General features: G+C 34.5%; 2 protein-coding genes across 3 annotated transcripts in view; both read right to left on the bottom strand.

Moving 5' to 3' along the window:
• Window positions 1-1,025: 1,025 nt before the first annotated feature.
• Window positions 1,026-2,538, bottom strand: il13 (interleukin 13). Its single transcript, XM_052099537.1, has 4 exons — window positions 2,368-2,538; window positions 2,232-2,282; window positions 1,371-1,493; window positions 1,026-1,274 (listed from the first exon to the last, which is right to left on the bottom strand). The coding sequence occupies exons 1-4, from the start codon at window positions 2,503-2,505 to the stop codon at window positions 1,167-1,169; spliced, it is 420 nt and encodes a 139-aa protein (XP_051955497.1). The 5' UTR covers window positions 2,506-2,538; the 3' UTR covers window positions 1,026-1,166.
• A 577-nt stretch (window positions 2,539-3,115) lies between these two features.
• rad50 (RAD50 homolog, double strand break repair protein) overlaps window positions 3,116-15,875 on the bottom strand; it is a 43,051-nt gene continuing 30,291 nt past the window's right edge. For both annotated transcript variants that reach the window (XM_052099532.1, XM_052099533.1), the window contains exons 17-26: window positions 15,481-15,674; window positions 14,777-14,887; window positions 13,773-13,865; window positions 13,584-13,697; window positions 12,912-13,039; window positions 11,184-11,408; window positions 7,417-7,502; window positions 5,079-5,221; window positions 4,466-4,599; window positions 3,116-4,280 (exon numbers count right to left, since the gene is read on the bottom strand). In XM_052099532.1, coding sequence (XP_051955492.1) covers window positions 4,094-4,280; window positions 4,466-4,599; window positions 5,079-5,221; window positions 7,417-7,502; window positions 11,184-11,408; window positions 12,912-13,039; window positions 13,584-13,697; window positions 13,773-13,865; window positions 14,777-14,887; window positions 15,481-15,674 — 1,415 coding nt within the window. In that variant the 3' untranslated portion in view covers window positions 3,116-4,093. The remainder of the gene's footprint in view (window positions 4,281-4,465; window positions 4,600-5,078; window positions 5,222-7,416; window positions 7,503-11,183; window positions 11,409-12,911; window positions 13,040-13,583; window positions 13,698-13,772; window positions 13,866-14,776; window positions 14,888-15,480; window positions 15,675-15,875) is intronic.

Here is a 15,875-nt window from a genome sequence, read left to right as displayed (position 1 = left end):
AAATGTCCATAATTTTAATGGTAAAAGACAGTAAAAATGCTACAGTAAGAAAAGTAAATTGGTTAACGAGTAGTTACCATAAAATATACGTTAATAAAATATAATATAATAAGACAATATATGTAGTTTTACAGTAAAATGTTGTAGAAATTACATTTTTTAGATCTAAAAAGTATGATTTTCCTATATAAAGGTACAATTTATACTATGATTAACAAGAGAGTATATGTACTTTTTTACGGTAACAGTAATTGGGCATTCCCAGAATTCACTGCGTGAACATTACAACACATTACATGTTTCTTCTTATTTTTAATATCAGTTATGTACTTTGGGATGTTCTGTGTACATCTTTGATGTAGTTTAGTTCATGTTTATTACATTATTTTAATTTCACATGTGTTACCTTGATGATGTGTTTGTGTGAGTGACACTGACTCACACAAACGTCTCTAAATGTTTATTGGTCATTGCTCCTGGAATGGGCTACTACTTATGAACTTCATTTCATCATGTGCCCTTCAGTAATTACTATGGTGATTAACAATACATTATAAAGTGAAAATCGGATTTTTACAGTTTCAAAAGGTTCATATATTAAGTTTATCATTTAATAATATAAAATATACCATAAAACAACAGTTTTAAAGTTTTTAGATAATTATTCTGGCAACAACAGCTGCCAGTTTTTTTTTTTTTATAGTGTAGGTGAGTAAAGGTGTACCTAATACAGTGGCAGGTGAGTGTATACGTCAATAACAAGATGAACTGAAAAGGTCACAAAAGGTATAACAAAAAAATTAATAACAAAAAACCCATGCACAAAAATGTCCTCGTGCGTTGTTTATCTAAAAAAGCAAAAATTGCAATACAATTAAAGTGCACTGTAAATAGCACAACATTTTTAGTATTTTTAACCACAGACAGATATACACAAAATCTATAGAATAAAGGAAACATCAGAGTCAATATTTGAGTGTGAATAAATTATATATTTTTTTTGTTTTGTTATTTTTACCCCCAGTTAAAAAATAAAGATACAATTTCAGAAACACAATGAAAATAAAATGTTACTTCCATAAAAATGCTAAATATAAATATGATCCTTAATAAATTAACACTGGTTGGTTTGGCAATAAGGTAACTTCACTGAGAAAACAACAAGCTCATTTAGGAGTTCTTCCATATTTTTTTTGGACACATCTTTTAAGATTGTCCATGAATTCATGCAGAAGGATTTCATCAGAATTTTTGTCAAAAGGTTTGCAAGTTTTCTAAAAGAAAGCAAACATGACATGGTTAGACCAAAAAACAACACAATCAAACAATCTGTTCCAGAAAGATAGAGTTGTGGAGAAAATATTACATACCACACGAGGCTTGTTAATTCTATGTAAATTCCTTATTAGATTATGGAAATGGTTAAACTTCTTCCCAGACAGTCTAGACACCTTCTCTCGCAGTTCTTGCTCAGCTTGGCAGAAAAAGTCATCCTGCAAAGATATTGAGATAAAAGTTAAGACCAGGATTTTAATCTTTTGAGTCTGACAGAGGTGAATGTACTGAAATCACAGAATTAACAATATTTTTGTGCTTCAGCCTCACAAATGTTACCAAATTGGATAGACCAAAAAGTTTTTGAGACAAAAGGCAAATTATACAAATTCTTTTTTTTCAGTCAATGGTTTTGTATGTTTGTATCAAACACCTAGTTCAAACCCTCTTAAATGAGAATCATTTGTGAATTCGATCATCTAAACTAAAATGTCATTCTCAGAACAAGTCTTTTTCATACATGTCGAGTGGCTGAGTGTGTTTTACATCTTGCAATAAGGACCATTTCTAAGGGGCTAAAGCAATGGTTTAATTTTCTATGTTGCGTTATTGATTTTTCTGTTTATTTAAATGTATTTATTTCTGTGCTTCATAATTATTTTGATTTATATTTTGGTATAATTATAAGTTATTCAAGGCAGGTTCCCTTTGTGACAACATGCAGCACTATTAAATCAATGTGTGTTCAATGAACTGTATCTTTTTTCAGGCCAAAACAGTGGAAATGTTTAAGGTATTTTAAGCGAAGTTTAAAAAATAAACCTACCCTGAGAAACATTCACATGAGTTGAAAGTGTGACAACTAGCCCTAAAAATGACTTATTCATATGCAAAATCTGGGGAGTAATACAATGTATAGTTGTTACAATACAAAATTAGTCGAAAATTCACTTCACCTCACATTTCAGTTGCCCATTCACTTTCAGATTTTTCACAAAGATGTTCACCTAAAAAAAAAAACAAACAGATACACTGAAGATATCCAGTCAAGTCCAGTTCTGGTCATTAAGCTGTGATAAAGTTCAATCTTACCGTATGATTTTGAAGATCTTTTGTGGTGACACTGATTTCATTAAGAAGCTCTTTCCATGAAAACTCATCATGGTTTACAAATGGATTAACAAAGGTGCACAAAGCTGCACAGGCCAACAGTAGAGCAGTGGTCATCATTTTGTCAATCTACTTTCTCAGGACTTTAGCTGTTTGAATGGCAGAGGTGACTGATTTCACTTCTGCTGTAGGCTGCGTATATATATACTCTTAAGAGAGCAAGACGTGCTATGTTCCAGCCTTTGAAACTTCCTTTTCGCAGCGTATGCAACTAAGAGATTTTCATTGGCTGATTAGTGCGCACTCAGTAGATATCTTGATTGAGATGTGGTTGTACTTGTGGCTCTCATCTGTCATAATTTAAAGATTTCTTTGAAGAAAGGAAAGATGATTTTGAATAGCTGGGGTACTGCAGGCCACATCTTGGCCATGTTTGGTTGTGCAAATAAGTTTCATTATTGCAAACTGGAATGAACACAGATAGCTTTTGCAAATTTGCATGTGCTCGTATTATCAAACCATCTAAAATGCGAAAGCACCTACAGTTGCATTGATGATTAAACGGAATGTAGAAAACTATTTTATAATATGGCAAAAAGTGTGTATGTCATTAATGTGTTTAAGACCACAATAATAATGACACACCTTAGTGAGCTGTATGGATCAAAAATGTTCTGTTTATGAATGGATCATAAATAGAAAAGAGATGGTTTCAGAAAAGGCATGGTGAGATCAAGTAATTTTTTTTATTAACATTTTAGAAAACACAACAAAGTGGGTACAAACAATACAGCAGGAACGGCAACGTACACAAATGAGCTAACTTGTGGCAAGTTTAATCACATTAGGCCTCATTCATGGAACACAAGCAAAACCAATTAGTGTACATTTTTTGAAAAACCATACTTGAGGAAACTTTTGCATTCAATTGAAAACAACATTTACATAAGAATGGTTTTACAAAAGGTTTACACAAATTCATTCCCCTTGCATTTCATGGATGAATTATATTTGGCTACACACTGCTTTGCTAGTTGCCTGATAAACACAGGAATTGTCCAAAACTGCACAGAAATGGAGGATTAAAGAAATGTATTTCAATTTAAGCTCAATCAACAGCATTTGTGGCATAATAAATAATTAATAGTATGAATTAATATCAATAATATTGCAATAATTTCGAGTGGCCCCTTTATTTAATTATGAAAGGCAAAAATAACAGTTCAAGTGAGGCACTTACAATGGAAGTGAATGGGGCTTGTCCGTAAACATTAAGATACACTCGGCACATTCAAAAGTATAGCCACCATGAGTAAACATACCACATGTTGACATGACTTTAGTGTGAAAAAATTAGGGATTTACCAGCATTAAGATTTTTACCAGATTGCAGGGTTTACAGAAGTTATATCGTCATGACAACAAAGAAATGGTTACCAAGTGATTTTATCACACTAAAATCATGTTAACACATATAATGCTCACTTCTTGCACCTATACTTTTGAAACCGTTTACGTTTATAGACTGGCCCCATTGTAAGTGCATTTCTATAACTGTGACTTTTGTTTTTTAAACAAACGATGGGTCATAAATATTTTTGTAGTAATCAATGTTATACCACAAAGGCTGTTGACTGATCTTAACTTTTATTGAACCTTCTCTGGTCTAACTCAAAGGTAAAGACTGCTGCTTGCATGAAATGATGCTTCAGTGCAGGTAGGAGTTAAGAGAGGAGATGTTGCATTTTGCGATCTCTGAGCACTGGTCCTGGTTTTTCCGGATCCGGTAGAAAAGCTCTATATAGTTGGATCGTCCCAGGAGCTCCACAAAGTCCTCGTCATGGGTGATTACAAGCAGCTGGAAGTTGCGCTGGCGAGAGCGACTCTTGATTATCCTGCAAAGAAACCAGCGGCAGATCTTTTAGAGTCAGGTGTATGGGAGAGAGAGACCAACATTCTGCCTAACATTTCCTTTTGTGTTTCACAGAAGAAAGAAGCTCATACAGGTTTGGAACAACATGAGTGAGTAAATGGCAGAATTGAAATTTTTGGCTGAATTATCATTTTAATGAAGACTCACTCCACAAGGGCGTGTGCTAATGACTCGATGTTCTCTCTGTCTAGGTTGGTGGTCGGCTCATCCAGTGCCAGAATTCCACAGTTCAGACAGAACGTTTCAGCCAAAGCCAGTCGTATTATGAGGGAGGCAAGCACCTAAAGACACATGCAGAAAAGCCACAGATTTTCAAACATTACATAATACCTACACTCAGTGACCCCTCTCTTTTGTACACCTACTTATTCATGTGATTATCTAATCAACCAATCGTCTGGCAGCAGTGCAATATATAAAATCATACAGATACGGGTCAGGAGCTTCAGTTGATGTTCACATCAACAGTCAGAATGGGGAAAATGTTTTATCTCAGTGAGACTGTTATGCATGAAAATCCCAGGAGATCAGCAGTTACAGAAATACTCAAACCAGCCCACCTGGCACCAACAATCATGCCATGGTCCATATCACTTTAAATTTGATATTGAATTCCAGATTTTCAAATGTAATTTTTCCCACTGTATCTTGAGTAGAAAACTGTGCTTGTGGATACATGATTGGGGAAACCATTCATCATATAAAATATTGGTAAAATCATAAGACACCTATTATATCAACAGGATAAATGCTGTTTGACCTTTTGTCCAGCACTGCACCGTCCTCGCATGTCCAAGGCCGTGTCTCCCTTCACCATTACCACTCTATAGTTGTACGTCCTTCTTTTCACACCAGCAGAGGCGTTCTCATCCACATCAGAGCGGATCTCCACATACTCTATGTCTGAGAGAGAGATCACAGACATCAGGAGACACACTTTACAAGGTTTCAACACTATTTGACCCTTGACATTTCCAGGACCTATTCGGTTGTTTGCAATTACTTGTTAAAGTGTGAATAAGAACTTACATTTTGAGCCGATCATATCGCTTTGGAAGACATGGATTAAACCACACTCAAAAAATAACTCTTTGGCTGATCTTGATGTGGTTCCACTTGTTTGAAATAATTTTTTTAAAATTAAAATAACCATGTGATGTCAACTTCAATACTCCAAGTAGAGGGAACCTAACTGAATCAAGTAAACAAAATTTTACTTGTCAAAATAACTCAAATGAAACCCTTTTAGTTATATGCTAGCTAGTGACAAAATTTTTAGCATGCTAAATACATGCTGGTGGGAAGCAGTACTGAGTGCAACTTGGCCATTATGCTGTGGTAAGCACAGCTATTGCTCAGTGGGTAAAGTAATATGTAGAATATTCAAAACGTATTGGCCCTCACCCTTGGCACAAACTCCACTCTTCAACATGACAGTAACTCCCACAAATACAACATGACAGAAATACTTCTAAATCTCATCATAACAAAACATTAAACATTTAACAAGTGTCCCAATGGTATAATGGTATAAGTAAAGCTGACAAGACACTTTTTTGTTAATTTTAAATAAAAATATTTTAACCATTCAGTTCATTTATTTTATAAAACTCCACTTATTACACGTACAACAATGAGCATCTTTACCTACATATTCTCATAGTAACAATTCTTGGTTCATTCATGATGAAACTGATGTGCAATTGTAGTGTGCTCCCAGAAAACGCACTTCGCTTTCCAACAAAAGTGAATAACTGGGTCCGTAAACAGCAGTCCATATGACTCATGACACAACAGATTTATGTGAGGAACTGACCCAAACTGCAAATGGGTCATTCTCAAAAATGTTTGACTTTCCAAATTACAAAATTTTCCATTTAGTTCAGTTTTTGCCTATAAATGCTGAGGGTAAATATTTTGTAACATGTTGACATTCATTTTTATAACTTGGCTGTTGTTCTTTCTTTTATTTAATTTTGTTTCATGAACGAAGCAAGTTAACACTAACGAGGGTTAAATGGGTTACAAACACCACATTTTTAGGGTTCACTGGGGTACAACACCAAATATTTTGGTGTGAAAATATTAGTTAAAATGTGAATAACCTTTTGTATTTAATAAAAAAAAACAATTATATATATATATAAATAAAGGTTTTAACATTGATAAAACCAATAACATGAAATTAAGGGACAAACATTCTTTCTAAATAATAAAAATTATTAATAATAATTTTGTTTTGCTTTTTTGCACACGTTTGGCCTTGCACTAATGCTTTTATAAAAAAAAAAGTACAAAATAAATACACAAATAACTTAACATGTCATAGAAGTGGTGTACCAGTTGAAGGGAACAAGGATTGTTTTCAGGCAATTAACAATTTCAAATCTATTTTCTAAAAAGTTTGCAAAACAGAGTCAAGCCATTTCATATCATTAAAATTTAGGTTATAACATTTTCTATATATATATTAAAAAAACCCGCTATTTGAAAGCTTTTTCTTGGCTAAAAAAGTCAAGAGACATGTTTGTCAACATATTTTGCTATTGACCCAAATGTTGTCAGAAATACCCTATTTTGCGAGACACAAAGCTTTCTTTACACTAGACAGCTCACAAAACGGAATCCTCCATTGATCTGCATTCAAATCATTCAGAACCTTTTACATCTAATATAATTTTTTCACTCTGGAGAGTAAATTGTAATTAAAACTGATAGTTGCAAGGATTCATACTTGTTAAATCCACCACAATTTTTCATTCTGAACAGTGCTGCTAAAAGTAACAGGTGCCACATGACAGCACCGTCTATGCACTGCCGGCTTCAGCAGTGGTCTAGTGGTCTGTCGTCCTGTTTTTCCGAAAATAAATAAATACATTTCATTTATTAAATGATTTAAGCAACGTCTTTTAAGATTTTCTATAATTCAAGAACTTAAGCACCTCTTGGTAGAAAATGGCTATTTTCAAGGGTTTCCCAGGACTTTAAATTTGAAAAAGCCAAATTCATGTACCTTGTACGAACCCTGCTAAGAACATGCTTGGGTTGGGTACATTATAGAAGATATACAGTATTTCATCAATGTGTTGGTCACAAACCTTGTCCTCTGTATGTGCTCCGCCACAAATCTCTGATGATTTTATTTATCTCCTCCATCTTCATGCTGTGAAACTTCATAATTGTTCTGAAATAGAAAATACTACCATTAGGGGTATTCATATAAATCTTTACAGTAATGTAAAGCTGAACATATATCAACATGCATGTCTAGAAAACATGTTGGCAATAATTTTGTCATGCTATTAAAATGCTGAATCCGCTAACATTTTCCAGTATATAAGGCTGGCACCAGGTTGTCTACTCCCAAAAGGCTGTGTGAGAGTCAATGTCATAAAACTCTCACACAGAAGATCATCTCCACAACACACCCTACTTATTAAGGACCATAAAACGCAAATCTCACTCACATCAGATCACGTTCGGTTGAGTTATGACTTATCCTGTTTAAGAACTTAATAAAATACTGTATTCTATCAGGGACATGCCTCTCCCAAATCTCTTACAGGGACCAGATGCTGTATTCAGATTAGGTACATTCTTTATAAACATCAAACAACCTCCTCAATCACAAGTTTCAAAGGTCTACCTTCAAACCCCTAAATTGTGAACCAAATTCTGAATAACATCAAACACACACATCTGAAATAACAATAGAATAACTTGGTATTTAAGGAGTGATGACAAAGTAATCAGGGAGTCTGTAGTCAGATATCCCACACAATTACTGTGTGTAGTTTTCTCTACCAGGTATGCAATACTTATTTCTTATGTTTTGATAAATGTTTAAATTTGACTTGTTATTGTCTAATTGGAATTGATGAATGTATTAATTACCTGGTATATAAATTGTTACATTTGAGTTTATTCTGATTAATTCTGAAATTATTGTCTTTAGTAGATTACGTTAAATCCATGTTTCTAGCAAATCTACGACCAGGTTAGTTAGTTCAAGTTAATTACAGTTCAAGACTGGCATTAGTTCAAGTGTACTTTGAGTGTACAGGCTCAACATTAAGTTGTCGTCCCATTCCTAAATACGGTGAAGTCTAAACCTCTGGTTATTGGAATATTTTTATAGCTAAGTGTACATAGGAAACTATGGCATGATTATATATATCTATTTTAACTTGGGCATTGTTGGTCTATATTTGTAAATGGCCATGACCACTGGGTAGAAATAATGTTCCTCTAATTGTTTACTATCTAAGGGGACTAAACAAAATACTTTTAGATAAAAGAAAAGATGCATTCACCTCTGAAGCAGCATATAAGATATTTAGATTTGCTTTAAGAGAATGTATCTTAAATATATAGTAAATGTATTTTGTATATAAGTGTATATTTTCACTTGGTTATACTTCTGCATATGCAGTAAAGACAAAATATACATATATTCAAGATCTATTCACTAAAAGCAAGTCTAAATACCTTATATGCTGCTTCACAGGTGAATGCATCTTTTTTTGAAAGGATTTTTAGATATTTTAATATATTTGTATTTTTAATATTATATTCAACATTCTCAGATAACAATTTTCTTCTGCAGTATAGCTGCTTAAGTAAATGTAAATTTTTTAAAAATATTTTTAGATACTTATACTGGAAAACAAGCCAAAACAAAAACATATTTTGTTGCAGTGTATAAACGGGCGAAGACCCTCTCTAACCTTTCAGTTCACGTCAATCCATCTTTAACTCACAAAAAAACAAACTCACTCTTATTAATATAGCTGTGTATTGCCAGTTTTCTTCACAACAAGAAAAGGACAGTGAAACATATATAATGATTCAATAAGTCGTGAGCCATCACGTTATAATCTAGCTGCATTAAGCATGCATGCTCGAGGGATGAGCATCAGCACAACAGAGTGTGCCCCAGTCGGGTGCAGTTTCAATCTCTCTCCCTTAGATCGGGACATTCGTGCAACTCATAGAAGAGGTGCTGACTGCACTGCTCTCGCACGTCGTCGTCGTTATCATCACCATCATCATCATTAGAGTTTAATGTTATCTCATGTTACGTTAAATGAGATCAAACGACTATTCGACAATGACTTTTTTTATTGTCGATAATGTCGATGAATCGTTTCAGCCCTAATTACAATGCTGTCTCACGATTGCCTGATTAGACAATCGCATGAATAAAAGTGATCGGTGAATGTAAAAATATAAAAATAACAAACATAATATATACTAATATATACAAACTATATTCTAATGCCAAGAATCTATATTTTTAAGTTACATTTCTCTCATTGATTAAAAAGAAACACAAATAAAAAGAGATACGATCAACATGCAAACTCTGAACAAGCTAAAAAGTACATAAGTTTGTTATTACATGATGTCCATAAGATTGTCCATACAGTTAGACTGGAAGGGTTTCCGTGTAATGATATGCTGGAACCAAGGTACACTATTCCCTCATATCGTTATTTTCACGTTTTCTTAATTTGGGGGCACTTCTATGACTCTACACTTAAGTAAAGCAGGAAGTCCATTGAAGATTAACAAGATATGATGTGATTGCATAATAATTATAATATAATATCACCATGTCCCCGCTGATTTTCACCCCTAATATTTAATAGGTTAAAAAACACTGGCAAATCTTGATTTACCTTCACACCTCAAAACCATGTGAAACATAAAATAAAAGGCAATTAATGGCATAGGTGGTGAAAAACCAGTATAATGTCTCTGCATTTCAGCTGTAAAGATGTTAAGAGGCATGACGGCAGAGCTATTTAGACATCCGAAGGCATGCTGATGTAACTTCTGTGAATGCTCTGGACGATACCGATCTACACCATGACCTGGGACTTCCTTTGTATATCCCACACAGGAAATGAGCCACATAACTTCAACTGCCATCATTAATATTAATGCTGACTACATAATTAATATTGATGAGATGTGCATATGTGCAGAATAAAGACCAATGCAAACAAAAAATGTGATTAACAGATAACACTAAAGATAAGGCACATCATTTCACTCCTTCAATCTGGGACATAAGAGTCATAAGCAGTTAGTGTTCAAACATATTGAGCCGTGGTGATTGTGCTGCATGAGATTGTTTGACGTCATGTCCTGCCTTCTTCCCTATCAATGTCATATCTCACACTGTGCCTGTAAATAAATTAAAATGTAAAAATAACACAATCAATCTTAGTAATACACAATGTTAGGGTCTAAATATGGTTGAAATGTTGAACAAGTAGAAATTTGAGTAAATTAATTAGGGAATTATTACAGTATCTAACATCTGGATTAACAGTCCATTTCTGTATGAGCATTTATGCAGCATATCTGTGCATTTACTGAACTATTTTTTTATCCTGAGAAAATCAGTAAGTTTAAATGAGCAGATATTTTTGAGCATGAGCTGGTGTTCGAGCAAGAGCAGGTAGTTTTATTATTCTGCTAGTGTTTCATGAAGGAAGCCAAAAGGACCAGTTTTTGAGAGAAAATCACTTTTCACCGAAATTTTAAAACGATCATGATCCAATTTCTTTTAACTTATATCGCCCACCTACACTTCAAGATAACTGCCGCTAAGGTTTCAAGCTTTCAAGTGTCTTTTTGGGAGTCTCTGTGAGGTCTCGATGACAAGCCCACCAGCTAGTGATGATTCAGCCGAGTCAGATTTTCTTGAGTCAAGGATAAAAGTGCAAGTGTGTTTCTACCCAAGTGATGCTGTTTGTTACATCAGATTGTCTGCTGAACCACATCAAATGCAAACCTCTGATAAGCGCTAACCTGAAACTACACTGCATAAAACCCCTAATAAAGACCTACTTACTGGTCTAGAGCTTTATAGTAGACATCCAGGTCCTTATTGGCCAGCTCTGTTGTTCTCATGACAATCATCTTGTCTCTGTATAGATCTTCGGCCCGGCAGTACTGGTCCTCACTGAGCTCCTTTCGGAAACGGAGGATCTCGTCTTCGTAGCCTTTCTGCCGGCCAAGAGCTACGCTGCGGTTCTTCTTCAGGTCCTCCAACTTTCGCTCCAATTCTCGACGCTCACTGACAGAAGACGACACCATCTTAAAGACACGCTTACATTTTAAGTCACGTTTCACACTTCTTATAGGTCTACGTGAACAGCTGACGTTAAAATAGTTTCATTAAGAAGTAGAATAAATGGGTTATGGTAACCTAAGAGCATACTCTGCGTAGAAAGTCATCTGAACCTCTGAGGTCATTATCAGGAATTTCTAATTGGGACTAGGCCCTCGCAACACAAAATTTTTCTGTCACAGATTTTTTTTGAGGTCTGCAACAGAAACGATCAGATTGTAGGCAAATCGGTGCTGGCTCTAGTAAACACCACATGGTAAAAATGACATAAAATCAGTTGGAGTTTTGTGAAGCCAAATGTTTAAATGAAGGAGCATAAAGAATATATTATTTTGCTATACTTCTCTTCCCTTTTCAATCAACCTACTTGTATTTTATTTAAAAAAAGAATACATAATAAATCAAGGGTCAAAAATGTATGGGCATTCTGGACAAACAAAGAAGGGAGATTTTTGTTATTTGTAATTTATCTATTTCGTATTTGTATTCTATGAAAATCTACTAAATGGATATCACTAGGGCTGGGTACTGATACGGATTTCCTGATTTGAATCTGATTCACAAGCTCTCGATTCGATTCATATGGGTATATAGTACATTTCCCTTAAATATGAATACAATTCTCTCCCAAGTAATGCTGTAAATTATACATGAAACCTTCTAACTAGGTACATTATGAAAATATAAATGTTACTAATGATATTTTATTTGTTTTTCATCATTTTAGACACTATTTAGCCACAAATCCATGTGTTCCATCAATAAATATGATATGATATTGCATATAATACATTTTGTTACATGTTTATTGTTTAATTGCATAATTTGTACTATTACAAGTATTTAGTGACACGTGCTAAAACAGGTACTGTCTCTTTAAGAAAACCGGCAGTTCTATAAAGAGAGTCAGTAAAGGAGTGCATGTTAACGAGAGAGATTTGAATGGCTTTACCTCATCGGTGCTATGCATGAGTAAAATAAATGTTTATTTTTTATTTTTTTATCAACAACTGTCTGTAAAGAACAGAATGAGTATTAAAAGTAACATTATTTAATGACAAATGGATTGCAAGGATCTGGTCTTTGGACACACACGGAACGAGTCAAAACATCCTCAACACGGTGCTGCTGAACTTCTTCCCCACTATACTACTCAATCACTGAGTGAAATCTGAACATTTATCAGCCAGTGGCTAATCGTAGAGTTTTTAAGTCACATTGCGTGGAATTTGGTAGCAAATGCCAGTGATTTACTTTCCTTGTAGTAGAGGGTTGTCACAGTGTAAAAGATCGATTTTGGGATTTAAGAACCTGTATTGAGATCATTCAAATGAAGATTGCGCAATGCATCATAAAATATATATATATTTTACCCAGTCCTAGACATTACATAGTGAGGACACTGCCCAAGTAACTGAATATAAGTGGTTGTAATAAGTGATCTTGTACTTGCGCAGCTCTTGGACTTGCATGTTGCCCATTTCCTTTAGTAAGACTTCCCGTTTCCTGGTCACATCCTTCAGTTCTTCCACACGCTTCCTTAAAGTCAGATTATCCTGGAGCCAGCGCTCTTGAATCTGTCAGACAAAATTCTGCAATCATATATCCCCAAATACCGCAATGCAAAACCAGACAAACCAAATTTTTCATTAGGTTACAGTAACAGATGTGCCTTCAGACTAGTGGGAGGCCGATTTATCAACCCAGGCGATGATAAATATCACAGCAGTCAAAGATAAGTGTCTTGCAATGATGATCATGGAAACTTAAGGTTTATATGGGCCGGCTTGAAGTTGTCAAAAATCTTTCTTCCTTTACATTTTAGTAAATGTACAAAATTATATTTAAATTTAGTTTCCGACAGCTGACCTACAAGTCGACCGCCCCACCAGGGAGAGTCCAGGTGCTCCCTATGCTCAGTCCATCCTTGAATCAGTGGACTTCCAGTTAAGACAACAGTGTGGTTAGTGCAAAAATACAAATAAAATAAAGATAAGATTTCAGACAAGCTGTTTCAAAGGCCTATACTCCATTTATAATGGTATTCCAATGAACTTCTCAAAGTGTAGATCTTTGCAACAAGAAGAACCATTACAAATGATGACAAGCATCTCTCTGCACCTTCTGAGTGTCTATGTCCTGTCGGATGTTGCCCATGTCTTTATTGATCTTCTCTCGCTGTTTTTCAGCCTCGTGTAGCTGTTTTTCCACCTCCTGTAGCTCAGTTTCTTTTTGCTGAAAAAGTGGAGATTTCATAAATCACAAGCAGAAAAGCAAAACAAAAAGAGAAAAGGAATGTTTTTCTAGTACCTCTTTGTAGCTGTCTTTGCCCTCTTCAATGTACTTTGAGATCTCCCTTTCAAGGAGAGTTAGGTTTTTAACCTTTTCCTTGATGGCATTTATCTAAAACACAGTACAGAAGTCTAATGTCATGGTTGATGTTAAATTTAACCCTTCATCTACGATGCCTTGAATAATGCCATTCTACACCATACCGTAATTAAACTTTTCAAAAATATTAGAATATTATGTCCTTCGATAAGGCTGTCACAATTATGAAATTTGGCTGACGATGAATTGTCAAACAAATAATTGCGATTATGATGATTAATTGTCTCGTTAAGGGTGTTGTATGCTTCATACACCTTAAGAAATCATTTTTACATATTTAACTTATAAAAATTGGGATAAACTGTATGAATTCCTTTTAAGGCTTATCACATTTTTAAAATATCAAAATATTTCTAAATACTTAAAATTTGTCTCTTTTTGGTCAAAACTTTAGTTTTGGTAAATTTTACATTTACATTTGTTTTTCTGAACTCATATATTTTTTCAGTCAAATAAAATAAAATAAAATTGATATATATATATATATATATGATATATATATATATATATATCAATTATATTTTATTATGCAATAGTAAATATTTCTGTCCTAATTTCTTCACTTTCACATGTTATTTTAATGGTCCGATTAAACCCACGAGCCCTTTTTTCACAAAGCAAAACCTTTGAGATTTTGTTTCATCATTCGAAAAAAAAAAAAGAAAAAAGGGAGCTGGTTGATGTCTGCGGTGTGGCTCAGTGACGCTTGGTCTCGTAGTTCAACTGAATGACACACAAATGCGCCGTTCATGGCATTTATACAGTATATTCACTTAAAATTCCCTTATTTGGGCATTATTACAATGTGATTGGAATTTGAATCCCCAATAATCAAATTATTTAAACAGTTATTTAATAAATCGCGACAGGCCTATCCTTCGTAAATAAGTAAAACACCAATGTAAAAGCACAGAACCAAACACCTTTTCCTGCCCTTCCTCCTGTTTCTGCCTCCTGCGCTCTGCCAGGTCCTGTTTGTCCTGCTGGAGTTTTTCTAGAGTAGCAACCAGTGGAGACACCTGCTCTTTTGCTTCCTGAAAAACACAGAAAACATGATGACACAACAGTATGTGATTATGTCAGTTACAATTTGCTTATCCTTCTAATTAAATATATTTTAAAAAGTAGTAATATCATCTGTTTATAGAGTTCACATTTACAAAATAAGCTGTTACATCTAAATAGATGTCCAACAATTTCAAATTGATGAATGTAACACAAAGTGTTTTGTAGCCACATTTCAGCATTCATAGCATCTTTGGTTGCATAACGGATCAATGAGACATTTTTTATTAACATCAAATTTAGGTTAAAATGTATGCTGTATGTATGCTTAAGGGAATAAATAATGTATACTTTAGGTACTGTAAAAAAAAGGTGACCACCTTTTTGCCTTGACTAATTAATTTTGAACGGACATGCAGTGATGACAAATGCTTTAAGCTAGCATAATGTCCTAACATCCCCTTCAGTGTTCCACAGAAGGGTTTTGGGGTGAGTAAATGATGATTGAATGAAATCATTTTAATTTTGAGTGAACTATCCCTTTGAGCAGTTTAACAGAAAAGAAAGCTCTTTTCTAAATGAATCAAAAACACATGGTATCCAGACAGTGGGCATTCCTCACCCGGATGTCTCGGTGGAGGGTTTGGATCTCAGTGGAGAACTCCACACACTGCTCCTCCAGCTGCTGACGTTTCTGCATGTTGCTGGAAATTTGGAGCTTCTCTCCACGGATCTCATTCACACTGCTCTTCAAGGCTTGGATCTGCTCCTGCTGATCCTGGATCAGCTTCCTCTTCAGCTCGATCTTACTGCAGGCTAAACACAAGCAGCATCACATGGACACACAATGATGAAATACATACCACACAAGTAGAAGAAAACAAGTATGAGGTAATTATTACACTATTGCACATCGGAAATGCAAAGAGGTTTTTGGTTTATTTTAAAACGGAAGATTTACAGGTACAGCAGAAAAAAAGGTCAATTTTCTACTTATAGTGCCATACACTATTTATT

This window comes from Xyrauchen texanus, chromosome 31 (genome assembly GCF_025860055.1).
Source record: "Xyrauchen texanus isolate HMW12.3.18 chromosome 31, RBS_HiC_50CHRs, whole genome shotgun sequence".
Lineage (NCBI taxonomy): Eukaryota > Metazoa > Chordata > Actinopteri > Cypriniformes > Catostomidae > Xyrauchen > Xyrauchen texanus.
Note: the sequence above shows the minus strand (reverse complement) of the source record. Positions and strands in the feature narration are given on the sequence as shown.